The sequence below is a fragment of the Trichoderma reesei genome (assembly GCF_000167675.1).
Source record: "Trichoderma reesei QM6a unplaced genomic scaffold TRIREscaffold_4, whole genome shotgun sequence".
Lineage (NCBI taxonomy): Eukaryota > Fungi > Ascomycota > Sordariomycetes > Hypocreales > Hypocreaceae > Trichoderma > Trichoderma reesei.
In genome coordinates, this window is record NW_006711151.1 from 399,948 (window position 1) to 427,866 (window position 27,919).

General features: G+C 53.7%; 5 protein-coding genes across 5 annotated transcripts; 2 read left to right on the forward strand and 3 right to left on the reverse strand.

Annotated features, from left to right (window-relative positions):
• Positions 1-8,907: 8,907 nt before the first annotated feature.
• TRIREDRAFT_120623 (uncharacterized protein) lies at positions 8,908-10,763 on the forward strand (the record flags this gene model as incomplete). Its single annotated transcript, XM_006963120.1, has 5 exons — positions 8,908-9,606; positions 9,686-9,766; positions 9,832-9,948; positions 10,010-10,057; positions 10,120-10,763. Exons 1-5 carry the CDS (start codon positions 9,327-9,329, stop codon positions 10,761-10,763), a joined length of 1,170 nt encoding a protein of 389 aa, XP_006963182.1. The 5' UTR covers positions 8,908-9,326.
• Positions 10,764-11,572: 809 nt separating this feature from the next.
• On the reverse strand, positions 11,573-12,175 carry TRIREDRAFT_57832 (uncharacterized protein; the record flags this gene model as incomplete). The annotated part of the gene is made up of 3 exons (XM_006963303.1): positions 11,573-11,709; positions 11,781-11,872; positions 12,081-12,175. 3 exons carry the CDS (start codon positions 12,173-12,175, stop codon positions 11,573-11,575), a joined length of 324 nt encoding a protein of 107 aa, XP_006963365.1.
• A 949-nt stretch (positions 12,176-13,124) lies between these two features.
• Positions 13,125-16,307, forward strand: TRIREDRAFT_2826 (helicase; the record flags this gene model as incomplete). Its single annotated transcript, XM_006962983.1, has 2 exons — positions 13,125-15,057; positions 15,127-16,307. 2 exons carry the CDS (start codon positions 13,125-13,127, stop codon positions 16,305-16,307), a joined length of 3,114 nt encoding a protein of 1,037 aa, XP_006963045.1.
• A 2,338-nt stretch (positions 16,308-18,645) lies between these two features.
• TRIREDRAFT_104762 (uncharacterized protein) lies at positions 18,646-19,569 on the reverse strand (the record flags this gene model as incomplete). Its single annotated transcript, XM_006963304.1, has 2 exons — positions 18,646-18,972; positions 19,036-19,569. The coding sequence occupies 2 exons, from the start codon at positions 19,567-19,569 to the stop codon at positions 18,646-18,648; spliced, it is 861 nt and encodes a 286-aa protein (XP_006963366.1).
• A 6,220-nt stretch (positions 19,570-25,789) lies between these two features.
• On the reverse strand, positions 25,790-27,636 carry TRIREDRAFT_57287 (uncharacterized protein; the record flags this gene model as incomplete). The annotated part of the gene is made up of 2 exons (XM_006963305.1): positions 25,790-26,037; positions 26,112-27,636. Coding segments are annotated over 2 exons (1,773 nt in total), but the record flags the coding sequence as incomplete, so codon positions are not given.
• Positions 27,637-27,919: the final 283 nt, after the last annotated feature.

A 27,919-nucleotide genomic window follows, 5' to 3' on the forward strand; every position in this document is an offset into this window, starting at 1 on the left:
AATGACAGTCCAGAAGCTTGTCTGCAGCGGCTCTCCCATAGAGAGGAAAATGTGCTCCAGTGTTACGACCGTGCCCCGGCCCTGTGTTCCCCTTGTCTGTTCGCCATTTCCCCATTCAACAATGCGAGCATATCAGACTGCTACCCATTTCAACCGCTCGCTAGTGGACGACCTCATGCCAGGGGATGGAAGTGAAGATGTCCCCCACCTATCGTGATACTGTTCTCGCCTGACATGGAAGATTGTCAGGGACTGTCGTACTCATACAGGATGGGCATATTTGGGGTTCTCATGTAAGTCAAGAGCACAATGACATTCATTGATCCGTCGGTGTCCACCCATCATTTCAATGCCACTCGTTTGAGGTATCTATCATATTTGGTCAAGATAGAGTCGTCTCTAAGAACCCAGCAGCCACTGCTTGTGCAGTCGATGTCGACATTATTGGCTCTAGTCTCTAAGCAAGATACTCGATGATATACACCCAAGAGACGATTCAAGAGTTGTGCGGTACCAAGTTTACATGAACGCTTCGTGTGAGTAGCTGGCGAGCATGCTTCCAATACATAAATGAACAGCGACAGGCAAAACTTTGAGATATAGGGGAGCAGAGTTCATCCATGTATGATCGATGCAACACCAAAGAGGCCAATTTCAACTACCTGACCAAATCCCAGAACGATATATCAGGATCCTCACTCGTGCTAGACTCATTAGATTGTCACACAGCACCACAAACTACTACGCCGAGGAGGAATATGTGCATCCATGGGCGAGTACACATCATCATCAAAGTCTCCATCATCAAGAACTCATCATCAATGCCAAGGCTTGCCTCGAGCACCGTCTACACGCCCAAGACTGATCGCCTCTTCACCAGCCGCTGCCTACCTTCTTAGGCACTCAATCCACATACTTTTACTTCCTGTACATTGCGGCGAACCCATCCAGACACGCACGGGCTCAAGCTCAGCATCACTTCCCCCCCCCCCCTCAATCACAAAAGTAGGCAACACTCCTTGATGCTCACTACATCAAGCACATTTTGATCCTACTAACAAGTTCCTCTCCCGTCGCCACCCAGTCCGTCCACTCATGAATCAAGAAAGAAAAAAAAAAGAAGATCAAAGCCCACAAACACACGTATTCTACAGCCTCCAACATATCCACATGCCAAACATACGCGTAAATGCCAATTCCAACATCATCTGGTGTTTCTTGTTCATCTCCAACATCTCTTCCATGGCCATTGTTCTTCGTCTCAGCCACCTGCCGGGCCCCCCCCCCCCAGAATCCAAGTCAGAGGTACCGCAGAGTCCAGGAACCCTTGCCATCAGAGTCTCAAACCAGCAATATAGTACTACTACTACTGTATTTGCCCAAATTCCATCGCGTGCAAGACGCGCCACTGAATCATTCCTTCGAGTTCACACGCTTGAGGTTCAGTGTGACCAAGACATCGGCACTGGTCATGATCTATCGTACCATTACGGAGTATGAAACAGTACAAGCTGCTCACTCTCAAGGGCATCTTCTCCCCAAAATGACCAAAGTCTCTCATTCAAGCCAAAAGGCATTCAATATCATGCTCAAAATCCAGATAACGTTATATATATAACATATAGATGGAAGCAACATCTCATATAGGTAGTACTAGTCATCCATCCTCGCAAGGCTTATCTATCAGCACGCAGCCTCATACATGTCCCCTCCCTCAAGTACAAGCCTACAACACTGCATACTACTATAATGAGCAACAACACGCAAGGGACAGAGAGACAAAAACATGTCTCAGACTTTTCACAGCCTCTTACATGTCTTAGCATATCCCGATATAACCGCACACCCTTCCTGTCTTTTGAAATCGGCTGCAGATTGAGCGAGCTCCTTTTGAATATGCAGGCTTTCCCCCCGCAATTAAGCCTCCCTGTTCTGCAACATGGGCACTCAATCCCATGAACTTTGCACAACTCCAGCTACAATCAGCGCGATACGATCCTTCACAGCCCATACCGGCGCTTATTCAAATCCCTTCGATTCAAAGTCTCCAAAACAGGAGTGCATGAATATGGAACACTCTAGACAACTACTAGATCAAACACCATTCCCAACCTCCAACAAAACAGGAAACCCGTGATGCAGTCCCCCCCCAAAGCGAAATCTGCAAGTTGTCATCGTCAAAACACTCCAGCAATCAACACATTGCCCAGGAACGCCAACCTCTCTCCTCACCAACAAGAACCTCACAACCAATCAACCCCAGCCACAACAAACCCAGGTCGAGCCACGTCTCCCGACCCAGCTCAATGGATTGGGCCAGCCCAGAACAAAACAAAACAGGAAGACAGTCATTATTATGATGGAACGCTAATGAGTTATCTTACAAGCAACAAACCAAAAAAAAAAAAAAAAAAAAAAAAAAACCTGAAAGTAGACCCGGCCTAGTCCCCGAGTAGGTCTCGTCCGCCCCTTGCAACCTTTTTCCCGTTTCCTTGCTTTCCTTGCTTTTTGCTTTGTTATGCTAGCCTTGCCGCCCTTTCCCCCCCCCTTAAAGATCCTTGTCCTCTCTCCAATTGCCTCTCGCGATTGGAGAGCCGAAAAAAAGAAGAAGAAAAGTCTCGACTTCATTCAATGTCCGGGAAGCTCGGGGACGACAAAGAGAGACAGAAGACGCCATCTTTGCTTGCCTGGACTCGTGGAGTGATCTAGTGATAGATGATAATGTGTGTGTGTGGCTTGTTTGGGCGCTGATGCATATTGCCCTTTCTCATTGGTTACTGCAACCCCTTGGAAGGATATGTTGTTTTCTTGGTTATCGTGACCAACTTCTTGCAAGTTCGAGGTCAAGCGAGAAGGAGCTCAAGTACGATACGAATTACTCCGGAGAGTACTGCTAGTCAAGATGACTACAGAAAGCGCCCGGCAGATCTTACGTTACCTACCTAACGAAGCACATGTAGTAGTATCAATCTCGAGTGCTGTTTCGTCACAAAATGGAGCAACTCGTAATACCCCGGATCTAAGACGCGCCACAGCAAAGAATTACGCTCTAAAAGAACGATTAGACAGGTAGATCATAAGGAAGATCAATGGCACATGAATGGAAAACCGCGTGTTTTTTTCCATTCCATGAACCAAGAATAGCATCACAGCTATTAGTACTACTTGCTGTCTTACTACATAGTAGTAGTACTACTAATGTGTAGATGCTTTAGGTACCTTATCTCGGTCCCGAGCTGGTTGGTGTCACAGTTTCAAGCCTAGCAAGCAGCATCCAACCATCCACGGATTTATTCGCTGGCGCCCCTCCGTTGCCAGGATTTCATCACCGCCGCTTCAAGAGCACCAAGGCAGATGGATATTAAACAAAAGCCGAGAGAGAGAGTGTGTGAGAGAGAGAAAGAGGAAAGCAGCCAAATGTCGACAGATGAGGTCACTAGTTTATGCAGAGGCACCTCCTAGCGGCAAAACGGAACAGCTTAACATGTCTCGAACGAGAAGAAAGAAGCCAGAGGTTCTTTGTGTGCGCTTTCACAGATCGGAACGATCGACGATGCTCCTGTCTCGGGCATAGGAGGAAAGGATTGAAACGTGGCTAGTCGCAGCCGCTGGGAGGGGCGTGGGATCAACGATTTCAGACCATGTGCTGCTGGTGCTGCTGGTGCTGCTTGGGCATTGGGCTGGCTTTGTCTTTTGCGTGCTTTGCTGCCGGAGGGCAATTGCGAAATGCAGCTTGTCGCAAACATGACAATTGGACAGTGCTGGGGGGGTGTAAAGAACATACAGCAATACTACTACTAATAACAGGGTGTGCAAGAGAATCAAACCAAGAGGATGGGAGGGATTCGCGACCGGGCCAACAGGGCGATCCCATCGGAGACAACGCACGAATACAGAAAAGGCAGAGCAGCAGCAAGCAGGCAAGCAAGCAAGCAAGCAACAAAAGCAGGACATGGGGGGGGGCAAAGATAATAAAAACCGGCGGGATGGGCACCAAAACAACACAACTGGCTGGACGGCAGAGAGCAGCTAAAGCTGCCCCTGAGAGAGAGCGGTCCAGCATCCTGGTATCTCGGCCTTGCTGGGCCCGGCCTGGCCTGGTAAGCTCCGAGGCACGATGAGGTGGGAGATACGTCAACAGTAATCTGGAACTGTCCGCGGAACAAAGGCAATTGGCGGTGGCTGCTCGCGCCGTCGAGGTGCAGCTGGTCGGACGGTCGAATCAGCTTGTGGCTGGCGTGCTGTAGATAGATACTAGAGGTAGATGGTGGTGCGGCACACGCATGTATCCGAGGCAGCAACTGGATAGACGTCTCTTGCTTTGTTGTTGTTGATTCAGCAAGCTGCATCTTGCTAGTAGCACTGTCGGTGCTGTGGAGAGAGAGACAGAGAGACAGAGAGAGAGAGAGAAGAGAGGGCGAGGGAAAGGAAGCAAGCCACCTAGATACATAGTATGTCGTGTTATGGGAGACTGTTGCCCCTAGATAGGTAGTTGTCCATACAGAGGCAGCGACTAGGATAAGCAGCAGCAGCAGCAGAACAATGCCTGCATGACGCCGCGATGATGCGCTCCCACCTACCGAACATCAGAGGGGGGAGGGCAGAGATGAGATGCCGGTCCGTACGAGCTTGTAATACGGCAGTAACACTGCTATCAGCAAGTCACTACTACTATCAGCAAGGCTTGCCCCCATAGGTACGGAGCGGTGGGCCAAGCTCCCAAGCTGTTAAACGAGCGACGCTTGCAAGGGTTGTCCGGCAAAAAAAGAGAAAGGGAAAAAAAGAAGGGAGGGTGTGAGGCTTGATGATGCGGCGCCAGAAACACGAAGCGCGCTTGTCCAGGAACATTCTGGCAGAGGCACACCATTTCGTATCGTGCAGTACTAGGTAGGATTACCTTTGTAGCCGTGGCCGCAAATGGTCGCACTACATGAGGTAGACTAGTACTTGTGTACTTGTGCGGAACACTGCAGCCTGCAGGCATTCATTCAAGTTGCTGATAACGGGCGTCACTGGTAGTAATAGTATTGAGCCTCGTCGTCCTGAGTCGTGACGCCGTGATGCCGTGAGACAGCAGAAAATGATAGACAAGAGACAATGTGCAACCGACGACTCAGAACTGGCCCTGTGCCTGGCCGAGCGCATATTAAACCTCCATGTACGGATCGTGACATCCGAGCTTCCACAAGTGACACGACGTCCCGCGACATGTAAAATTAGAAGGAAAAGATAAGCAGAAGAGAGAGAGAGAGAAAAAAGGTTAATCCAGAGAGGTAACCAGCAGGGCGAAATGCCAGAGAGAATGAGGGGGAAAAGAGCGGGTAGGTACCTAGAGAGGCAGAGAGAGGCAAAGAGACGGACCATCGTCAAGATCCATTACGATACCTTCTACTAGTAAGCTCCTCGTTCGAAGCATTAAGGTTTGGTTTGGTTTGGTTCAAGACGTGGAGGCATTGAGAGCTGATCCCACGCCACCAATTGCCGACCCCGGCCGTCTATTTCTGGATGCGATTCTTGGGGGGATGGACGATTGCAGGATGGTTGACAAGCACGATGTCGATGAGGAGCGTATCGAGCCGTGGGGACGGACAAGACGGAGGCCTGGGGAATGCCCGAGCCAACAGAGCAGCTGATGGATGGTGATACGAGCACTGCAACCTTGGGTGCTCCATAGTAATACTAGTATCATGATGCTCCGTTCCTTGCGCTGTACAGTATTAGCAGTCGCAGACGCAAGGTAGCACTCACTTCCATGGCTCCCGGGTCACGCCAGACTTGGGCAAGTCGAAGCAAGCATGGATTCGTGGCTGGCGCAATTTGCTCCTCCTCTCGTCTTATCTCTCACTCTCTCTCTCTCTCTATCTGGAATTTCCTGCAGATATTGCCGTGACGCTGCAGAGGGGAAAATCAATAGAGTAATGCATCGTATGCAGGAATGAGAGGAGGCGCAGAGAGATGTTTTGCTGCGATGGAAATGCCTGGTGAAACAACCAGCAGGTGTCGAGGAGGCAAAGGGCGGCCATCAGCCACAGTTCAGGTTGACGCACACCTGGTCGATCTTGGCGAGTCTCAAATCGCATCATATCTCACTCGCGATCGACCGACGTACGTATGCACATACGCACATACTATGTATGTACAAAGTCCGGAGAGCATGAGCAAGAGGACGAGGACCTTGGGAGAGGATCAACCAGCGCCACGCGGGCATCACGGCGCTCTGGCGGTGCTCGCTTGCTGGCGCTGTCTTCCGATGTCTCGAAGCTCGTCCTCGAGCTGCCGCACCCGCATAGCAGACGCGGTGACTCCATACTCCGTACATAGTATGTATACGAGTACAGTAGCGCGCTGGGATGCTGCAGCCCGTCTTGTCTGCTTTTGCCGCCCACCTCGTATTCAGCCAGCATCACGCATCTCGGCACCTCACCCAAGGCCTGGGGTTGTCCAATCCCACCCAGCAGCCATTGAGAGTTTGTGGTAGTAGCAATACTGTCCCCGTCTGCTACGAGCCTTTTCTGCTTCTGCTTCTGCTTCTGCTTCTGCTGATTTTCTCTCCCTCTCGCCTGTCTCGTGATGTTCTGTCGTCTCCTCCCCCCTCTCTGGTGGTTTCGTATTCGGTCCTTGCGCATCATCATCGTCAGCAGCAGCGACTAATGGAAAATCTCGTGCCAATCGCAGCATCGATGTCGTGTCGCGCCGGGCTGGACTGGACTGATGATAATCGTCAGTCGTTCTGGCCCTCTTCCGTTTTCCCTTCTCCCGTTCCCATCTCGCTCAGCCGCCGAATCTCGATTCCTCGCCCCAAGTGGCGCCGAGACACACACGCTTCCCTCAGCGCACACCCTGCGCTCTCCACTTGATTATATTAACCAGCAGCCGCATGCGGTCTGAGACAACGGGCGGTTGTGTCATCGTCGCCCAAAACCAAGAAGCCGCCGGTGGACACGCAGCAGGGGGGGGGGGGAGACCCAAGGGGAGCCGGCAGGCCAGCTCCAGGAACTCCGTCTCGCCCAGCCAGCAGCTCCATCGTACTATTTCGCACCAAGCCCTGTAGTGGTGGGCAGCCTGTTGGCCGGCAGCCAGTCGTTGTTCGACGTCGCGGCATCGCATCCACCCGCCGAAGAAAAAATAGAGAAGAGGAACAAGAAGCGATTGACACGGAGAGTCAAGAGGCGTCGACAAGCTTGTCTCGTCCAGCTGGGTCAAGCTGGATCCAGGGAGTTTCGCGGCGCTGGTCCTTGTTTCTTTTTTTTTTTTCCTCTCTCTCTTGCAAGCCTCGAACTTCTAGCCTTTCCAGGCAGCTTCTCCTTTGTCCATCCCTCCATTCCCTCCCCCCCTTGCTGGCTGTACCACGAGCGAGTACACGTACGAGCCTGGGTCGGACACGCAAGAGCCGGAGAGCGAGAGGAAACTGAGCAATTGACGTCAGCAGAGGCAACGGCGTCTGGTCTGGTGCGGTGGCAGCGCGTCAGAGCACAGGTTTGATGTGACTGGGACAACACCAGCCACACTGCGCCAGAGGGAGATCAATCAAGCAGGCCTCGTAATCGAGCGTGCATTCACTAGCCGCACCCCGTCGCTGAGCGTGTGTACAGTACGAGACACGGATCGCGGACGGTCTGTTTGTCAGGCAGAGAATTCAATCAATTCTCGTAGGAGAGAAAGGAACGAGAGAACGATGTAGTCTAAGGCGGCGTGTTTGCTTGGCTCGAGAGTCGTTCAATTGGGTCGCGATGAGAGGAGAAGGTGAAAAGGAGAGGCAAACTCAATAACATCGAAACAAAGACGAAAAGGCAGCGGCCACAAGAGCGCCTCCAGCTGACAGGAACCGGTGCCACTGGCCAACTGCGGTAAAGGCAGCTCAGCCACAAGGCCAAAGTCAATGTTTGCAGGCATTTGGCAGCATCGTATTGCGAAAGCCCATCTCTATCGCAAAAGCACTATATCGTCGTTTTCATCGTGCCGGCTCTGGAATCGATTTGGGGCCTCCCACCTCCGTCCCGGCTGCTATTTTTGCCATTTTTGCGCTGAGCCGGCTGCTCGTTTGGTCGTGAGCTTCTAGGCTGCGTCCACCTTCTTCTTTCGTTTTCGTCCATCTTCTCTGCCATCCATTCTTTCTTGTCTGCCTCTGCGACTCTCTCTCCCCCTCTCTCTCTCACTCACTCACACTCTCTGTCAAACTCTCCCTCTGACTTTCTCTCTCACTCTCATCATTCGTTCTTCCCGCTGCGCCCCTATTCTGTCCTCTCTCTCTCTCTTTCTCTGTTCCTCTTTCTTTTCCTCCCCCCTCCATCTCTCCCCCTGCCAACGGCCCGTCCATCGATCCATCCACCAGCCATCCAAGGGTTCAGGCCTCTTCTCTCCTCTCCTCAAAGCGAACGTCACGCCGCTTCTTGTGCCCTGTCACATCCCCGGCGCCGCGACCAGAACCACTCCATCCTCCATCCTCCATCCTCCTCCTCCTCCTCCTCCTCCGCCTGTGCAGCAGCTTCCGGGACCAGACAGTCCATCCACCTTTCAAGTCTGACTGCCTCCCCAAGTGCGAATCAAACACTACAAGCGCTCGACCTCCCGAGCTTGGCGTCATAGGCCCGGTCGCCAGGTACCTAGCGCGTACTAGTTATTGCACCACGGAGCTCCCTGGCCTGCAGCGCCTCGACACACCCCTCCCCCCCCTGGCCCGCCGTGCTGCTAGGGCTAGATTCCCTCTATCGTTACCCGCTGCCACGCAGCTCTGGCACCACAAGCTGCTGGGCGACAGCTTCTTACAGGCTGCCCGGTTTCCACCTGCTGATAGCCAAAAGGCTCCGGAAACATCGTTCGCCTCGCCCCCAACCTCTCCCGCCAACCTCCAGTCTTTTTCTTCTCTCTCTCCCAGCCCAGCTCGCTCGCGGCCTCGTCAGACAACCATCGCGAGCTGCTTCTTTTCCTCCCTCCCCGTCTCCCACCGCCTGGAATTGCCTCTCTGGCCGTCGTGGTTTTTTTGGGCTCCTCGCAGAGATACACGCGCTGCTCGTCGTCCGCTCTCTCGGCATCCCAGCATCGTCTCTACACTACTCGACTCAGGCTGCAGTCGAGCCGTGCACGCCCCGTTCCTGTGCCTTGGCCAGGGCCCCCCGTAACATTGAACATTAATTACTGGCACTGCTGTGCGACGACGACCGTCCAGTCTCCTCCTGGGACATTATCGTCCGCCGGTCTGCGACCCGCACTGATCGCTCGATCTCCACGAACCTGCCGAATGCCCTGGGCGTCCTCGTCACAGAGCCCCAGCTATCTCGTCTAGCTCATCCAGAGATAAAGAAGCTGCAGTCCCAGACGCAGGCGCCATGGCGACTCCAGGAGACAAGGAGCGCGGTCTGCCGTCGCCCACTCAGCAGGCCTTCCCGCAGCAGCCAGCAGCGCAGTCCCAGACTCAGACGCAGCAGCAACCGCACCAACAGCACCAGCAGAGGCCGAGCTCGCGAAGATTTAGTTTTCTCTCCGACAAGTCTCGCAAGAACTCTGCCAGCAACAAGATCGACCTGCACGAAACGCACGCTGAAAAGGAAACTAGACGCCTCCACAGCAAGGCTGATCCAACGTTGGCCATGAACGAAGCGGAGCCCTGTACGTTGTGTCCCATATCGCGCCTGGCGCCGTGCTCTCTCTCTGCCTGTCTCTCTCACTGACATTTGGTGTTGTTTAGCTGTCGAAGCCATGATGACGGCGTCGTCACGCCCGCCTCTGCGCTCCATTCAGCACAAGGATGCGTATGGAAACGTAATTGGTATGATATATGCTCTGGAATGCTTGCCAATGACCACTCTGGCTCACATTCTTGCTCTCCTCTAGCGGACCCCGATCTCTCCAACCCTACTCGCAACCGCTGGGAACGACCTCTCGACACTATCCGAAGCTTCGAGGCGGCAATTGAAGGCGACTTTGCCCGCAGGTCCATGCATCGCTCAGGTGAGCTTGATATCCGGTAACAGCTACTCGAGGAGAGCGCTTCGAGCTAACCCCGTAGCAGAAACGGACCCTTCAGCAAACTTTAGCCGTAGAAACAGCTATTATAGAGGTATGTGGGCGCGGTACTCGTGAACGCAGCTCTCAGGGCGGCCATTCTAACGTTCGCAATAGCAAACCAACCCCGTTTCCCTCAGGACAGCTACTATGGCAGCCGCGCCGCCTCCTTTCGAGGAGAGGGCAGCCAGTTTGGGCCACCACCACCCATGTCGGCGAGGAACAGCTACTTCGACAACCAACAATACAGCAGCAACGGCGGCTACTATACGACGAATGCAGGCCCCAGCGGCGGGCGACGCCCTTCCCGCGAACAGACCTCCCGGATGGCCATGGCTTCTGAGCCGCAACTCCGAACGTACGGCCGCGAGCAGGGCGTCTACCCCTTGCCTCACAAGGATCGCTCCTACGAGACAGTGACATCGGCAGCCGCCAGTGGAAACTCGGATCCTGCAGGTTATCAAACCGACCCTACTAGCAGTGACAACAGCTCGATTCACCGGACCTCCCCAGCCAAGCAAGTGAACGACTATGGCATCGCCTTCAGCCAGTCCCAGTCCTACAAGCCTCCCATGTTGACGGTCAACCTCACGGCCCCGGCCAGCAAGATGCCGACGCAGCCGAACGCGAGTTACCAAAATCCTCAGTCAGCGATCCCTAGGAAGGATGCTACGTTGCTTAAGAGACAAGTTTCCACGACGCCGTCTGGGGGCGAGAAGCGAAAGAGCTGGTTTTCCCGCCGGTTTAGTAAAAACTCCTAAGTCTTCTGGAAAGTCAAATACCCCGTTTAACACACTCTCCCTTGCGTTTTCTTTTGTACATGTTCCTGGACCCGAGTCTCTTCCACGCACTCTAACACACACACACACACACACACGCTCCCTCACTCTCCCATTTCTCTTTCTTCTTTTTTTCCTCTTGGCGGCGTGGATGGAAACGGCTCCATTCAGTTGCTTCACGATTGGGTCTGAGCATCTCTTTGCTTGCTGCTTATAATTACGCCTTTACTGCCGGCCGGGGAGAGACGAATACGAATTGGGTGGATGTCAGTCTTGTTTTGTTTCTTCCTGTTCCTGCATTTATTCTTTTTTTTTCTTGGACGATTGGGAATCTCGTTTGTTTGAAAGCTCTGTAAGACGAGCGTTTAGCACATGACACTGTGGAAAGGAACGGTATATACGCGGACAAGCTCCGTCATGCGGCGTTGCGGTGTTGATGAATCCTTGCCCGTTGGCTCTGGAGGAGAAATAATCATGTGCTGTTGAGATGCGCGGCAAAGAGGCATGGCTCGGTCCATGGCAGTGGTGCCACTGCATTCCCCAGTCAAGACGCTCCTTGTGGCATATAGACAGTGTCTCCCGGAAGAGAGACGACCAGAACAGCCTGTCTCGGCGACGGGCTCTACAAACATAATGAATAGGAGACGATTATTATTATTATTTTCGTGTTTTCTTATTTTGAATTCATTTGGCCTCGTTGGACATGTTCTGCTCCTTTTTGTGCCATGCAGAGTGAAACGTGTGCTGCTGTAAACGATGGGTACGATGCGACTTTGTACATGATCAAGTGGTTACTGTGTCTTTTTGCTGTCGGGCTTGCCGTCCTTTTGTAGATCCGTCTGGTCCTCCTTCATGGCTACGATGATGTATGAGATGAGGACGACGTTGGCGAGCACGGCGGCCATGCCGCCAGCCAGCGATGAGTTTCCTGTGAATGTACGTGTCAGTCGAGTCAGATCTCCTGGTTTTTTAAAGGGAAAAGATGAAAGAAAGCCTGACCGTTGAAGATTGTGTGGACGGTCATAAAGTAAGATCCAATGGGGACGATGATCATGGCTGCGGAGAAGCCGAGGAGCTTATAGATGACATCTCTGCGATTTGTTATTGTCAGTTAATTTGTATCAGGAGAACAGGAAACGAGTAGTTAGAGAATCAATAATGGAATGAGGGTATGATAAAAAAGATAAGAAAAAAAAAACATGTGCATCTATATTTTCTGTATAGGTAAGAAAGGTGTGGGTTTTGGATGACAGGATGAGAGGAAGATGGAAAGGTGATGTTGATGTGAGTTTTGCGTACTTTGGCACGGCGGGGCTGATGTTGGATTTCTCCTGGGCGGTGTCGTCTTTTTCGAGGATTGTCTTTTCGGAGGCGATGATGCGGCGGGTTGCCATTTTTTGTTTCAGGTGGTGTTGAGCTGGTTGCGAGGGTGAAGTGTGTGTGTGTTGCGCGTTGTGTCTGTAATTCTTGATTGTGGTCGGTGGTGAGATGAGGTTGAGATGAGTTAAGCTGAGATGGGGCCCAATGAGGTATGAGGGAGATGGGATAGAGCTCTCGCCAGAAGAGGGTCTCAGCTATGTATGATAAGAGCGGAATGTGGTTAGGGCAAATGGGATCTTGTCCGTGTCCTTTTTTCTTCTGCTCTTTGTTGAGTTATGATAGTCCAGTATTGGCCCTTTCCCGCCTGTTGTTCTTTGGTCGGTTTCCAGAAGATGACGGCTCTCAACAAGAGTTGATGTGATGTGATGTTAGTATGTTGTCCTTCCTCTTTGTCTTGATGCACCAGTTCAGGAGCGGTAAAGTGGTCATGTGACTTCGCGACTTGGTGTTCACACTCACGGCGCGTCTCCGGATCGTCACGAAAAGTTGGGGCGGGAAAAAAAACAACGGACTGAGAGAGAGAGAAAAAAAAGTGGCGGCCATTTGGGCTTCATGCCTCCCTCCACTGCGCTGCATCTCCTCGACCTCACATCTGTCAAAGTACGGGGTAATACTACCTAGGTAGCTCTCTACCGACTCGGATACTACGCCACTTTAGTTACAACAGATCTGGCGAGCGGCTGTCCCTAGTTCCTCTTTTGTCTCGGCTTTCTTTTCTTTTCTCTCTTTTTTTTGTCCTGGTTGTGCCATTGAGCGTTTCTCTGGTCTGAATGCTTCTCAATTGCTCCTCCTCCTCACGTTTGTGTCACTTTCATCTCAGCTTTGCATCTGGGTTGCGCGTCTCTAGACTTTTCAGCCTGCTGTCTTGGAACACTGCTTTTCTCACTTTCGCCCCCTCCCCCCTCCCCTAAAGGGCCAATTCCTCGTCTTCTTTCTTTTCCTCTTCCCTCCTTCTTTCACATCATGGCACGAAGTTCATCTCCACTGCCGCCGCTATCGCAACTGGGCATCGTGCCGCGAACGCCTTCTCGACGAGTCCCGCTGCCCGCCCACGACATGGATGAGCTCGCCGGGGACACCATCCCCTGCTCGCCGTCCGCCTTCATGAAAGATCGCGATGCCACCCAGGCAACCCAGATCCTTGGCCGTCCGGGCCTGACGCTGCCCGAGTCGTCGTCGCCCGCGCCCAGCGTCATCGAGGTCCCCGCGTCCTCTCCCTTCCAGTCAAAGCAGCAGCAGCAGCTACAGACGCGACTGGGCTCTCGACTGGCGCCCGCTGGCACCGTCTTTCGCCCTCCTCGACCACAACCCGCTGCTGTTCCCGCGCGGAAGCCAGCTCCAGAGCCCATCGATCTCATCTCGGACGACGACGACGACGATATCACGCCTCCCCGGGGAAACATCCGTCCTACCAACTTCAAGGCGCAAATCGCGAGCTATGCGTATACACCTGCTCCGCCCGCCAACGAAGAGGTGACAAGGAACAAGATGCGGCAAATCTTCGACATCTTTGGCTCGCGATACCCGTCGGACAAGGTCAAGGAAGCGCTTAAGGCGTGCAGAAACGACCTCGACGACACCATCGCTTGGCTGGAGCGCAATGTGCCGCGACAGGCACAGCCCCGAGCTCCGAAACCGGCTGCTCAGCCTGCCAACCGACGACTCGTATCAAAGGGCCAGATGCTCACTCTCGGGAAACAGACGCCTCGTGCCTCTTCGCCCTCAGTCACTTCCATCACGTCGAGCCCTCCGAAGCCGCAGCCCCCGCCGCCCAGACGACGCCTTATTCAAGGATTGCGAAAGAGACGTGCTTCTTCGCTCGAGCCTGCCGAGGAGGAACCGCCGGCGCCTGTCTCAAGCGACGATCCACTGGTTATAGACCTGGTGGACGATGGAAGAGAGGACTCGTACCAGGCTGAGGAATCCCCCGAGGCGTCGCAGGAAGACGACGACAAGGTGCTTGTGTGTATCAACGAGAGCAGCGTTCAGGAGCTGGCCGCCATGACGGGCATGAAGGAGGACCTGCTGAAACCCATCATTGACAAGCGCCCCTTTGCCGACCTCTCGCAGGCCAGAAAGGTTAGCGTCAACAAAAAGCCCGGTGCTCGCAAATCCGCCAGGATTAGCATCGGAGAGACCGTCGTCGATGCCGTTGAAGTCTTCATGGACGCTGTCACCGCCATCGATCAGGTCGTGGCCAAGTGCGAAATCAAGGGTCAGGCAGTCAAGGGCGTTGTGGAGTCTTGGGACCTCGACATGTTTGGCCAGAACAAACGCAGCACGCGGTCGACGCCCTCGGACGAAGATGCTCCCCTAACGCCCAAGAGCCTGAGCAGCACCAAGTACTCGAAGCCGCTGGTCCCTCGTCAGCCCAAGATGATGGACGGTCACTGCGTCATGAAACCCTTTCAGCTGTATGGCCTGAACTGGATGTCGGTCCTCTACAACTATGACATTGGCTGTATCCTTGCCGACGAGATGGGTCTCGGCAAGACCTGCCAGGTCATTTCCTTCATTTGCCATTTGGTCGAGGAGGACGAAAAGAACCCCAAAGACAGACGTCCGTGGCCGAACCTGATTGTCGTGCCCCCGAGCACGTACAACAACTGGCTCGGCGAGTTCAACAAGTTTGCGCCCGGCTTATCCGTCATAGGATACCGAGGCTCTCAGGCTGAGCGCGCAGAGATTGCCTACGAAGTCGAGAACGACCCCGATGCCTACCATGTCGTTCTGGCGACGTATTCGCAAATCAACTCGGAGGAGGACATTGCGGCCATGCGGTCGTTTGACCTCAACGCGGCCATATTCGACGAGGGGCACAAGATGAAGAACCCGGAGACCAAGATTTACAAGGACCTTCGCAGGATTCCGTCTTCTTGGAAGATGCTTCTGACCGGTACATCTATCTCACTGCAGTGACGCAAACGTGGGAGCGAATTTGACATGCTAACGACATCCTATGCAGGCACCCCCGTCCAGAACAATTTGCTGGAGATGACTTCACTGCTCAACTTCATCAACCCCAGGCTCTTTGACGGCTACATGAGCCAGATTCAGTACATCTTCAGTCAAAAAGTGACAATCCGCGACGTCACCAACGGCGCTTTCCTGTACAGCGAACGAGTCAAGCGTGCCAGGACGATTCTCGAACCCTTTATCCTTCAACGTCGCAAAGACCAAGTTCTGTCAGACATGCCGCGCAAGATCTGCACCGTTGTTCACTGCGATATGCCCAAGGAGCAAAAGGAGGTTTATGATGAATATGAAGAACTCTTCAAGATGGAGCCGTCACAGCGTACCGCGCGAGGCTCCCGCGGTCGCCAAAACGACCAGAATAACGTGTGGATACAGCTGCGAAAGGCGGCGCTGCACCCTCTGCTCTTCCGCCGCCAGTTTACGGACGACAAGGTCACCGAGATGGCCAAGATACTGATGGACAGGCTCCCCCAGTCGGAGCTTCATCAGCCGGATATCAAGCACCTGATTCAGGAGCTCAAGAACTCGTCCGATTTCGAGCTTCACCTCTGGTGCCGTGACTACCCCCGCCTGCTAAAGGATTTCGACATTCCGGCGTCGACAGAGCTCGAGAGCGGCAAGATTCGAAAGCTTTTGGAGCTCCTGAAGCAGTACCGGGGGAACGGCGACCGAGTGCTCGTCTTTAGCAAGTTCTCACGCATCATTGAGCTGTTGCAAGAGGTGCTTGCGCGTCAAGGCATCGATCACCGCGTGCTCATGGGCAACACCAATGTGTCTGAACGACAGACGCTGATTGACGAGTTCAACCAAGACACGAGCATCCCCGCGTTCCTGCTGACGACGGGCGCGGGCGGCACGGGCATCAACCTGACGTCGGCGAACAAGGTCATCATCTTTGACCAGTCGGACAACCCCCAGGACGACATCCAGGCGGAGAACCGCGCGCACCGCCTGGGCCAGAAGCGAGACGTGGAGGTTCTCCGGCTCATCTCGACGCACACAATCGAGGAGCTGATTTACAAGGCGTGCCAGAAGAAGATTGAGCTGGCCAACAAGGTGACGGGGGCGATTGACGAGGACGACGGCAGCAGCAGCGCGGCGGACGCGAGCAAGAACCTTGAGCAGGAGGTGCGCAGGATGATGGAGGAGGAGCAGATGACGCCCCCGTAGGACGAGGGCAGTCCGTTTCCGTTTTGAGCATTGCTGGCCTTTTTTTTTTCCCTTCCAAGGGCATTGGCACCATGAGCGTGTTTTGCTATTCTTTTTTTTTTCCCCCTTCTTCTTTTTATATCTGTCTTATAGGCTATATATACTCTTGTATCGAACGAAGGTGCTGGTCGGTCGTGCGGTGGGCATGATTTGACGAGTATCGAGTCGGTACATTGCGTGCGTGCATGATGCAGTGCTTTTGAGGACGGAGTAAAGGGTTGCGTTTTTTTACTATACTTTGGTAGATGGCATGAGAAGCATGATGTCTATTTACGAGCTTTTTTTATATTCCTGTTGAGAGGGGGTGATGGTGGCTTACGGTAGTTTAGATATAGAAAGCGAACGAAGATTACGTTGACGCACGACCACTATATGTTTCTTTTCTTTGTTCATATCGTAATAGTGTCTGTGACGGAAGTCTGAATTTTGGTAGAGAGCCATGTGCGGCTTGAGCTGGCTGTACATCGAGATATAGGGTCTATTCCAGGCAATTAACTGGACGTGACACAAGGAAAAGGCTATTGTGTACTGTAATGCATGAAGGTGTTGTGTAGATAATAAAGTGAGTAATGTAGGTTAGCTGATGGAGGCTATCTCGACGAACAGCAAGGGGCTGCCTAGGTAATCTCAATGAGTTGGTTGTAACAGGGCGGTTAATTAAGGCGTGCACCCGACCCGAGTAAGAAAGCAGAGGTCTGGCTGGGTATCGAACGTTAAAGGGAGCGAGAGGAGTAACTGAATTTACTTGACCCAAGGTAAGTACATATAGCCTATAAAGGAGCTTCCCTGCTATTGCTTGTAAGATCAGATGGTGCCTCGTTGACAAAATTCTCGATAGGCTTGGGACTTGAGAGTGAGGGTCTCCCTTTGTAATAGATGGATCGCCTTTTCTCTTCGCCTCCTTTGACATTGGAAGATAAGGGGACTTGCTGCACGGACTTACGCTTATTACTTTGTCTGTAATTCAAGTGCGTCTTTTCTTAAGCAGACATGATTCCCCATCTCTTCATTACATTGAAGAAGAAGAGAAAGGAATTTGCTGCGAAGCTGAGGTTATGCCATACAAGAACCCCTTTCTCAAACAAAACAACCACTTCCATTTTATTAGTACCTGACGCAAGCAAAAGGATGTCCTCCCAAAATCTACATGCCCAGAGATACCATTCAAAGCCTGAATTTTCCCATCAACTACCTACCTAGTTTGAGTTGACGATCGAGATCTGTCTGCCCTCCCTTAGGTACCTTGGATCAAGGGCGCGCAAACACGAAGGAGGAGGCTGGAAGACGAGGGGCTAATTGTAAAGAGTGTGTGTCTGAGACGGTTTTGCTGCAAAAATCGATGACGACGTTTTGGACCAACGACGACGTCGTGAGGGGAGGAGAGGCTGAGACAAGAACGTGGCTGTTTTTTTTTTTTTCATGTCTTTAAATTTTGATCACTTGATGTATCATGTGCTCCCAACAGTTTTGTCAAGATGAATGAAAGGAAAGGGGGTTGGGTAGGGTTTGTTGCGGTTGTTCGATGTTGGGTGCTGATGAGATGAGATGGGAATTCGTACATCATGGCCGCATGAGGGGAGACACTTCTTCTAATCAATCAATACTGAAGGAATAGTGATTTGACAGTAGTTTTTATTATGCTGTTCCAGCTTGTATCAAGATAAACTCAGATTGGTATCGTAGTAATAGATAATAAGTAGTGGGTTGAGGCAGTAGATAGCAGTGCCGCGACTGGTGATGATAATCCCAGAGTTCATACCCAAAGCAAGGCATCCAAACATCCAAAGATGCCAAAGTTGAAAGTTGTAAAAGAAAAATCCAAGATGTGAAGAAGGATTTTGGAGAAGAAGAAAGACTTTCGACAGCGTACATATAGTATCGGATGGCACTGATTGCCTTTCCCTCCCAGTGGCCTTGAGCTTTCCCCCTCGACGCCAAGTTGTTTCCCCCCTCAAATAATGCGCTGTTATGGTGAACAGGTAATGTAGTACATGGTAGAACCGAGATTGACAGGATGTAAGATAGGGTGGTGGTGATGTTGGTACAAGAGCTGGTCAGTTGGTTTGAAAGGTAAAACCAGGACAAAGGAAAATAGGTGTTAGGTATCCAAAAAGACGGGACAAGACAGACAGACACAGTAATGATAAGATGATGATACACCGCTAGCCTTGATCACAAAAGTCGACGCCCTTTTTCCTTCCCACGAAACAAATAAAACACAAAAGGGATATTATAAGAATGAATGAAAGAAGAAAGAAGGAAAAAAGACTGTGTAAATGCGACGAAATGTGGTCGCTCATCACCGCCAGCTAGAAGGCAGCCTCGCCCGGCGACTCCGCGTCTTGACGCCAATGTCGCCGTTCATGACGAGGCTCTTCCAGCGCCGGTTCACGCTGTGCCGGTCCCTGCCCAGGCTGCGCGCGCAGTCCTGCCACTCCATCTTGGACAGCTTGAGCTTCTCCAGCACCAGCTCGACCAGCACGCGGTCGTCCTCGACGCTCCACTCGGCGCCGTCCGCCTCGACCTGCACGTCCGTCCCGGGCTTGCGCGCGCTCTGGTCCAGCAGCGAGCGGCCCTCGAGGAGGTGCACGGTGTGAAAGTCGGACCGCTCGAGGCCCAGGGGCAGCTGCTCGGGCGAGATGCGCGCGCGCTTGGGCGTCGACGGCGCTTGCGGCGACGATGACGGCACCGTAAAGGAGGGCATGTTGCGCAGCGTCTCGGCGTCCAGCTCGGCCTCGGTGTCCATGTCGGAAGAGGAGGATGAGAAGGAGGAGGAGGAGGAGGAGGAAGAGTAGTCGTCGTCGCGCCCCATGTCGTCGCTGTCTGCGCGCCGGCGCTTGTTGGCGCCTCGCGGGGGCGCGCGCCTGGCGATTCTCTTTCTCGCGGCGGGCGTCTCGTCGCCTTTACCATCAGTGGCGGTGGCTGTCCTGACGGGGCGCGCTCGCAGCCGCAGCTTCATGGGCGTCGGGGCGTGCGCGAGCGGCGGCGTGGGGAGCTGCGTCAGGGTGGGCGCGGGCGCGAGTGCGCCGTGGTCGACGGGGGCGGCGGTCATGGAGATGAGGGACTGGAGCGAGCGGCAGGTGTTCATGATGTTGTCGATGGAGTACTGCGCGGACAGCGACGGCGGGCTCGTGGGCGGCGATGCGAAGCGGGCGGGTTGGGATCGCGGCAGAGGCGTGGCTTGCGCTCCGCCGTCGCAGGAGAAGGCGGATGGGAGGAGCATGTTGTTGGGTATGACGAGGCGCGTTTTTTTTGTCTCGGTGGTGGTGTTTCGAGTGTTCAATGGCGATGGAAATTCCGTGTTGGCGCTGGGCAGCGATTTCCAAGTGAGGTTTGGTTGTGGTATGTGGTATGTGGTTGTGGTTGTGGTTGTGGTTGTTGTCGCGACTTTTGGGCTGTTTGGTTGGATGCGCGTACGAATAAGCCAAGAAGCAGAAGTCGAGTGGCAGAGGCGACGGGAGGCAAGTGAATGACGCTGAGGCGGTGTTCGTATGGGTGGAATAGGTAGACTGATGGATCGTGATCGGATGTCAGCAGCCGCAAGTCGTGCGGATCTGTTGCAAAAGAGTGTTGTTGATGTTGTTGCTGTGAATGCGGTTGCAGAAACTTGGAAATGCGGGAAGCGGGAGGGCGATGCGCAAGGTAATATGAGCGCTGAGCGGTGCCCTGGGGGGGGAGGGGATGATGGGCTATAATGGGTGCGACAGAGCAGGGGGGGGCCTGAGCAGCTAAGGCGCTGGTGCCCTGTGCAAGTGGAATTAGGCGGGTGGTTTAGCGCTTGAGTGCTGGAGGGCTAGAGGGCATCCGTCTGGACCCTTTAGGCACTAGAGACACTGGCAGCGGGAAAGGGTCAAAGGGTGAGGAGAGCGAAAAAATAGGTCCGTAGATATCTAGGTACTACTAGGTACTTTCACAAACGGCTGCAATAAGTGTAGGTACCATGTGAGGACGCAAAAGGGATTGTACCAAAGTCAAGCAACAAGTGAGCTCAAGGCATCAATATTTCAGCAGACAGGGGGTTCTGTCTGTCTTCTTCTCCTCAGGGGGGGAGAAGCCTCAACGAGGCCAGCTCGCTGCCCTGGAACAGGGGTGGCAGCGCATTGGGTTCAGGTTCGTGGGTTCAGTATGCGCTGCACAGTGTGCGGTCGTACAGTGGCCGGATGCGGCTGCCACTTGGATCTGGTGCAAAAGGCGAGGTGATGAGGTCGGGGGCAGCAGGTAGGTACCGTATGGGTATTGTCTGCGAGCATGCTCAGTACCTGCGCAAGCCGGATGCGTGGAAGCCATGTGAAACGCGACTCTCTTGCGCAAAGACAGCCTACAGCCGGGATACCTGTCTAGGTACTTGGTAGCTACAGAACCCGCAAAGGAGAGACAGGCACACAGACAGTGTCGTCGCTGCGCCGGGACACGGACTCAATTGGCACTGTGCACTGTCCGCTGTCAGGCACCTTCCCCCGGTGAGTGGCCCCACAGCGTCCAGATGCGGCGGTAGTACCTCGAGCTTGTCTTCCAGCTTGTCTCATCTCGACTTCTCTCAAGCCGCCCAAATTGCCCTCTTTTCCGAGATGTCAATGTTCTGCGCTCTCTCTCTCCTCTTGCTCTAGGGCTGATTGCCTCCTCCTCCTCCTCTTGTCCTTTTTATCCTTCCCTTCGGCGGACATCCAGCGCGTCTCGTCATCCGCAAAGGGCCGAATCAGACGTGACGTGACTTTCGTGATGCCTCTACCTGCTTCCTCTTCTTCTGTGACTCCCAGGTTTCCTACTGATATCACGCTTTCAGCCGCACCGCCTCCCCCGCGAACTCGCTTCCGCCTCATCGTGTTTCTGCTCTCGCACGAGCCTCGTCTGTCTCGTTTGCCAGCCCCAGCTTCAGTCACTCGGCCACTCAGTCAACTCAGCCAGCCAGCCTAAAAAGCGTCCTCATGCAAGCACTTTACGCGCGCCCTGCAGGGCCATGAGGGTCACGATCCGCCTGGCGCAACACAACAGCGGAGCTTACAGTACGAATCCCACCCTCGTTCGCTGCCCTCGCTCCAGCTTCAACACTGTGCCGCCGCATGGCAGAACACAGACAGACGCATCATCGAGCACCTCTCCATGACACGCTTCTGCGCTTCGTTGTCTCGCCTTGTCCCTCGCTGTCGAGGCCCTTCTAAGCCTCTCCCTCGCCAAGCCTACCGGGCTTGTCTCGTTGAGGCGAGCTGTCGATGGCTGTCAAGGCGTCATATGTAGAGCATTGCGGGGGATTCGTCTTCAGCGCTGTCTCACGGCAACGCCCTGGCGGACAGGAGCCATGCGAGAGACAAGAAAGGAGGAGGCAGGCAAGTCGATGTGAGCCAAAGGTGCTAGTTTTGGTCCATTGAGGGGGGCTGCTGTCCCTCTCTCTGTCTCTCGTGCGCCTTTTTTCCCTCCTCGTTTTCCTTTCCCCTTTCTTCAACAGCCGCTACGCCTCATGCAAGCAAAGACACGTTTGTCTTGCTTGTCTCGGCCACTTGCACTTGCACGCTCTGTCTCTCCTCTACTCTCTCTCTATCTACTATCTCTCTCTCTCTCTCCACACACACACACACACACTAGCTACAGCCTAACAGCTGTCAAGTGTGTGGCATGACTATTAGTGCCACCGGACCAAGAGGCACGGCTCGCCCTTGTTAGCTCACTCCTCTTCCCATCACTCAACGTTAAAGGGGACATGCAGCGGTGCCAGCAGACCAAAATTGCCCAGGACATGGGCTGGACTGATGAATTGAGATCGGCCGCTTGCCCAATGACGATTCGACAGTCTTGCCCAGAGGAGATATACACCATTGCAGTTACAACACACGGCCATCCAACGCCCCTACGCCCGTTGGGATTGCCCAGCTCTTTCGGAGGAATCATGCAGATTCCCGGGCCAGGTTCCGGCAGGATGCGTCGCTGACAGATCATGTTCTTCTTCTTCTTCTTCTTCCATCTTCTTCTTCGCTTGCTCTTCCCCATGTATCCCGGTTGGCTGCTCGTACTGTATGGTGATGACCGCTTTGATGGTCCCGATTGTCCCTCAAGACACAGATGGGCACGACATCGGCAGCGTCATCAATGAGGTCAGCGTCTCCCTCAACATTGGAAATGCTCGCCCTGCCCTAGGATAACGACAGTCAGGCCGAAGAGCCCGAGAACCCTTGTGAGGAGTGCAGGCCTCTTCATCTCGATCTCTCTTCCCCCTTCCCATCTTGACACCTCGTTTTAGCTGACCAAGGCTTGGCCGTTGCTAGCTGTGTTGGGTTGGCTGTCGAAGTCTCGGTCGCAGAATCTCCCTGGGAGACTCGCCTGTTTGTCTTGCCTGCATGCAAGTGGCTCAGAATGACGAGCACATGCCGAGCTGACAGGCCGAAGGGAGGGCGACTGGCTCTCCTTCTGCAGTCAATAGCTGGCCACTATTGCCTTGGGCGACACCCATTTCTCGCCAGCTCTTGCTCAGGGGTCTGCTTTATGATGCTCAAGCTGCCTGTACCCGATTATCCTCTGCTCTATCTTATACTACTACATACGGGGCAGCAGCTTGGACAGTTCCAGTCTGGTAACCGCTTGCCATTGTGTCTTAAGAAGGCCGCTCGCACTCGGCAATCGTTGTATTACAGCTCAAAAATTGACGCTGCAGGAACCGCCTTGTCCATGTCTTCTACACACCAACTCGACTGCCTGATGGCTTCATCGAAAGGCATCGAAAGTCGGGCCCCCTCTCCGCTCACCAGTCAGGAATTGCCGCACACCAAGAAGCTAGCTATCGATATACCCGCCGCTGCCATGATCTGCTGACAATGGAAACGCGCCTCGACGCGTGTCTGACGCGCTCGCACGCGCCCTGTTAATGACGCAGCCTTAGAGGCTCAGGCCAATGATGCCTCGCAGCTCTGTGGACTGGGCGACCAGCCCCCCCTTGTTCGTCATATTCCGCTTAAAGAGCTTGCAGCCACGGCCGCCGGTTCGCATGTCAAGGGGGACCCTGAGGCGTTGGTCGACCTGCATGTCATGGAAGCCTCTCGATGAAACGGCTGTGGCTTGCAAGGATTCCCGAGACTGTCCATGATGACATGGCTTCTCCCGGCGCATTCAGCCCTTCTCGCGCCATTGCCATGATCCAAAGCCCCTACAAAGTCCACACAGGAAACATTGGACTCTGAAGATGGGTCTCGGGCTTCCTTCAACAGCCATGAGATGGACCCATGATGGTCTCATCTTTGGTGGAGCTTGCAGGGGGTCCAGCTGCACAACCCGCACGTGTCAAGGCGTAAGTCGCCGGTCCAGCCGTTTTACAGTCGCAATCTGTTATCGACGCAGGTTCAATCCAGCCCACATGCTGTTCTGCCAGGCACTCCCGTCTCGTGGTCCGTCCAATCGAGGCGCTCCAGTGACGACACATGTCGTTGATTAACTGCTACGTACGATAACGTCTGCCAGACAAAAGCTGCAAAAATCTTGAGTTTACAGCGCCAACTGCAGCCTGGTCTCGAGTAGCTGATACTCGTAGCACTCTACGGCACCAATGAGGCTGGAGCGCTTTGAACTTTGATGTGGTCCAACACGGACGAGCTGGTCCGTGATGCCTGGTTTCGTTTCACCGTTTCACAGACACACAACGGCCCTCACCCCGCATGCTAAGCCCTGCCCTCGACCGTACACAGACGGGAAAAAATGCCGTCATCTGACTGACGGGAAGTCATCGGAGGATGAAGTCCGGTGTGTGACGCTCGGGGAGTCCCGATCCGTGTCATTGCAGACATGTTTGCGAGACCTCTCATGTCAGCACCAAACATTCGTTTGTGAACTTTTGAACGCAAATGCACTGCCATAAACGCATAATCTTGTAGGTTGGACCAGCCTCGCAAGATAATATGCCATCCCACACGACCACGCCAATGTCCTGTCCTCCCTCAGTCCTCGCCCGCAACAAAATCACAAAGGCAGTCCACAGTTGGAGTGGCGCCAGCGTCACCCTCTCTTTTGTCTGTGCTCTCACTCCTCTTTCTCCATCTGTACGACTCAAAGACAGAACGAGCGGGCATATGTATGTTGTACTGCAGAGTCTTCTGATCCCATGATGTTCTCGCCATGCAGGACACTTTATGCATTCTCTGCGGTGCCCATCATTTTCTCAGCCAACCCCATTTGACAGGGCGTGTGGCACTTGTTGTGATACCCTTGGAGAATGCTTGGCGAGTGGTGATTCTTCATTATAGTTCAGGTCTCGGTGGGATGAGTATCTAGGTAGGAGGCCTTTTACGCTGTGATACCAATGCATGAATGCAAGCTTCATGGCGGTTTTCACCAAAGTCTCTACTACAAAGGGCGACAAAGCAATGTACCTCACCTCAGGGATATTATCCCCAGCCAGGGCTCAAAAGAAAAGGTAAGATCCGGCATGGAAAAGACCAGCATTCTAACGGTGCATAGGTAGGTAGATGGATGTGTGCACCCATATCGTCACAGATATGACTTTGGCTCAAGGCAAGATGGGAATGCAAATCCGCCTCGATTATGTATTTATGCTTTGCTCTGCTCTGCTTCTGCTTCTGCTTGCTTAATTCATCTAACATAAGGTGCCAAACAAAAAAACGGCAGCAGTAGGTAGTCAACAGCAAATTATCCTACCCAAATGCAACTCCCCAGACGCCGCCCTGAAAAAGAAAAAGAATAAGAGGCAAGATATATCAAAGGGAGAGACGATGACAGCAAATAAGAAAAGGAAAGAAAAGAAAAGAAAAAGAGACAAGAAAAAAGTACAAGACATTAATCAGAGACGACCGGGTGTTTCCTCGTCCTACCCTTGTCTCGTCTTCCTCGTATATAAGCCCAAGAAAAGAAATAATTCAGTCAACTGTAACAATGCCTGCTGTATCAGCCCTTATTTTGTTTTGTTTTGTTCCTTCTTCCCTCTTGGCCAGGCTAATTTTTGTTAAGAGGGGGGGCATGACCTCCAAATGGAGATCCGTCCTGCTCCCACTCCATCCCTCTCCTTCTCCCCTTCTGTGCCTCCCTCTGAGACTCGTTCGTCTCACCTCCTTCGCTCCAACTCGCGTGTTCTAGACGGCCCGATCCAGAAAATAGCAGCAAAGTGGGTATGCGATCCAGAAAGCATGTAGACCAAAAAGGAAAACTTGGCATAAACGTCGTTGAGGTAGCCACACTGGTGATTATCAGGTAAAAGTAAATGCCGGTATGCAAAAGACTCGAATGGCCGGAAACATTATCAGGGAGAGATTGTGAGAGACGACTCCGTCTCTAAGATATCCAAAGGAAAAGGAAGCCGTCGGGGGGAAAGTATCCGAGCTCGCTAATGGGTAGTATTCGTATGGTTTTGCTCTTTTTGTTCATGTCATGTCGTTTCCCCCCCAAATCTTCGTTCGCGTGTGGTATAATGGGTCTTCTTCTTCTGCCTCTCCAACTCTCATGTTCACTCCTCACATGACAACGCAGTCCTTGTCATCTTTGCTTCCCTTCGCCAGCTTGCCGCTTCGGGGAGCGGCAACCTCCATGGGAGTCCCTTGGCCGCTGACGGCTGCCTGGATGATGGCCAGCCGCTGCTTGGCTCTCTCGTCCCCAGCATCTGCGGCCTTGACGTACCAAACATTGGCCTCGAGGATGTCTCGTCTGCATCCGATGCCCATTTCCGTAAAGTAACCGACGGCGTACTGAGCCTTGACATAGCCTGTGTTCTCCCATTAGCAGCCGCAAATCAACGCAGAGAGTGTGCATGTCCGTAACACAAGGCCTCCAACTTACCCATATCGGCCGCTCGGCGAGCCCATTCATACGCCTCTTCCTCGTCCTTCTCCAGTATGGGCGGAGCCCCAACCATGTACCAGGCACACAGGCCCATCATGGCGGCGGCGTGTCCTCGTTCGGCAGCGCCGGTGTAGAAGTGAACGCTGAGGGCTGGGTCACGGGGGCAGTTGAGACGCCCGTGCTCGTAAGCGTCGCCCATGCGGAAGTTGGCCTCGGGGTGTCCAAGCTCTGCGGCTTGCGTGAACAGCTCGGCCGCATAGTTGAGGTCTTGGAATATGTCGTCGCCATAGCCCGTCTCGTACAGGCATCCCAGATGATAAGGGGCGGCGTTGTACTGCGCGTCAGCAGACTCTGCAGCCAGCTTCAGCCACTTGATGCCCTCGCGATATCGCTTTTCACCCAAGTCTCCGGAGAGGCACGCCTTGCCAAGGCGGGTCATGGCTCCCGGATGTCTCTTGGAGGCAGCGGAGCGCAAGAACTGAACCGCCTTGGCAGGGTCCTTCCGGCAACCCCAGCCAAACTCGTAGCAGAGAGCAGTTCGATATGCCGACTCAGCATGGCCGTGCTTGGCGGCAAGGACAAAGAGAGGGAAGGCTTGGTTGTGGTCTTCCTTGCCCTTGTTGAAGAGGCCAGAGGCAAAGCCATCGGCCAGGTAGTACTGCGCAAACGGATAGCCTGCGCTGGCCAGCCGTTGCAGAATCTGTCGAGCCTCTCGGACCAGCTCATAGGGGCTGGCCACGGTAGCCTCGACAACGGGGCTATCCAGGTCGCGGAACGGCTGCGGGTTGTGCTTGCGCCCTTTCGGGTCCGAAAAGTCGAGGCCTTGCTCCTGGGCCACAGAGATGAGAAAGACGGCAAAAGAATATTGAACCGCAAAGTCATTCGTCTTCTTGACGTTCTGGCGGTACATCTCGAGCGTCTTCTGGACACTAAGCAGCGAAGCGTTGTTGCCCACCACATTTCGAAGTCCCGAATTGTCCAGCGTGATGGGAGGGGGCGCCTGTTGGGGATAAGGCGTGTTGAGAAGCTCGGCGTATGTTGATTGGCGGACATCGGGCGATTTTCGCGACTGCACCGAGGGGGCGCGCATGTGCGAGTTGCCAGGCATCAAGCCAGGAGAGCGGCCTCGCTGTACATCGGAGACGACCGAGTACGCAGACTGAGGGCGCGGCAGGGAGCTTCTGCTCATGTTGTTGGACATGGGAGTCAGGTGGCGCCTGATATTGCCTGCGCTGTCCACCAGCTCCGGGTTGGACGGAGCGCGAATGCCGTCAATTGGCACACTCGATACGCGTTGTGGATAGTCTTGCCTGCGGTTCTGGAGGTGCTGCAACGATTGGCCTCGAGGCAAGTTTCCCTCGATAATCGAGCTCCCGGGAGAGTCCTCATCGGGCAGGTATTCGGGTCCCTCGTTGATGCCTGATAGCGAGCTCGCGCTCGTCGTTGCCGAAGACTTGAACGAAATGGGCTCTTGCGAGGTATTTGTCGCCTCATCGGACTCGCGGCTGTTTCTGGAGACATCATCTTTACCCAACGAAACCCGAGAGCCGGCAGCAGTCAAATCGGTCTTGTCAGCCACCTTGGCAATCGGAGCGGGCGGGGGAGCACGGTCAGGTGTAGGATAGGCCTTCTCGGCCGCGGGACTAGATATGCCATCCTTGGATGACTCCTGCTTTGAGGTCTCGATGAACGGAAGCTGCAAGTCCAGACCACCGGAGGCAGGACTGCTCAACAGCTCCGCGTAAGGCTCCTGTTCCTGTGGCCTTTGCTGGTTCGAGCCAAGTCCAATCCGCGGCTCCTGAGGT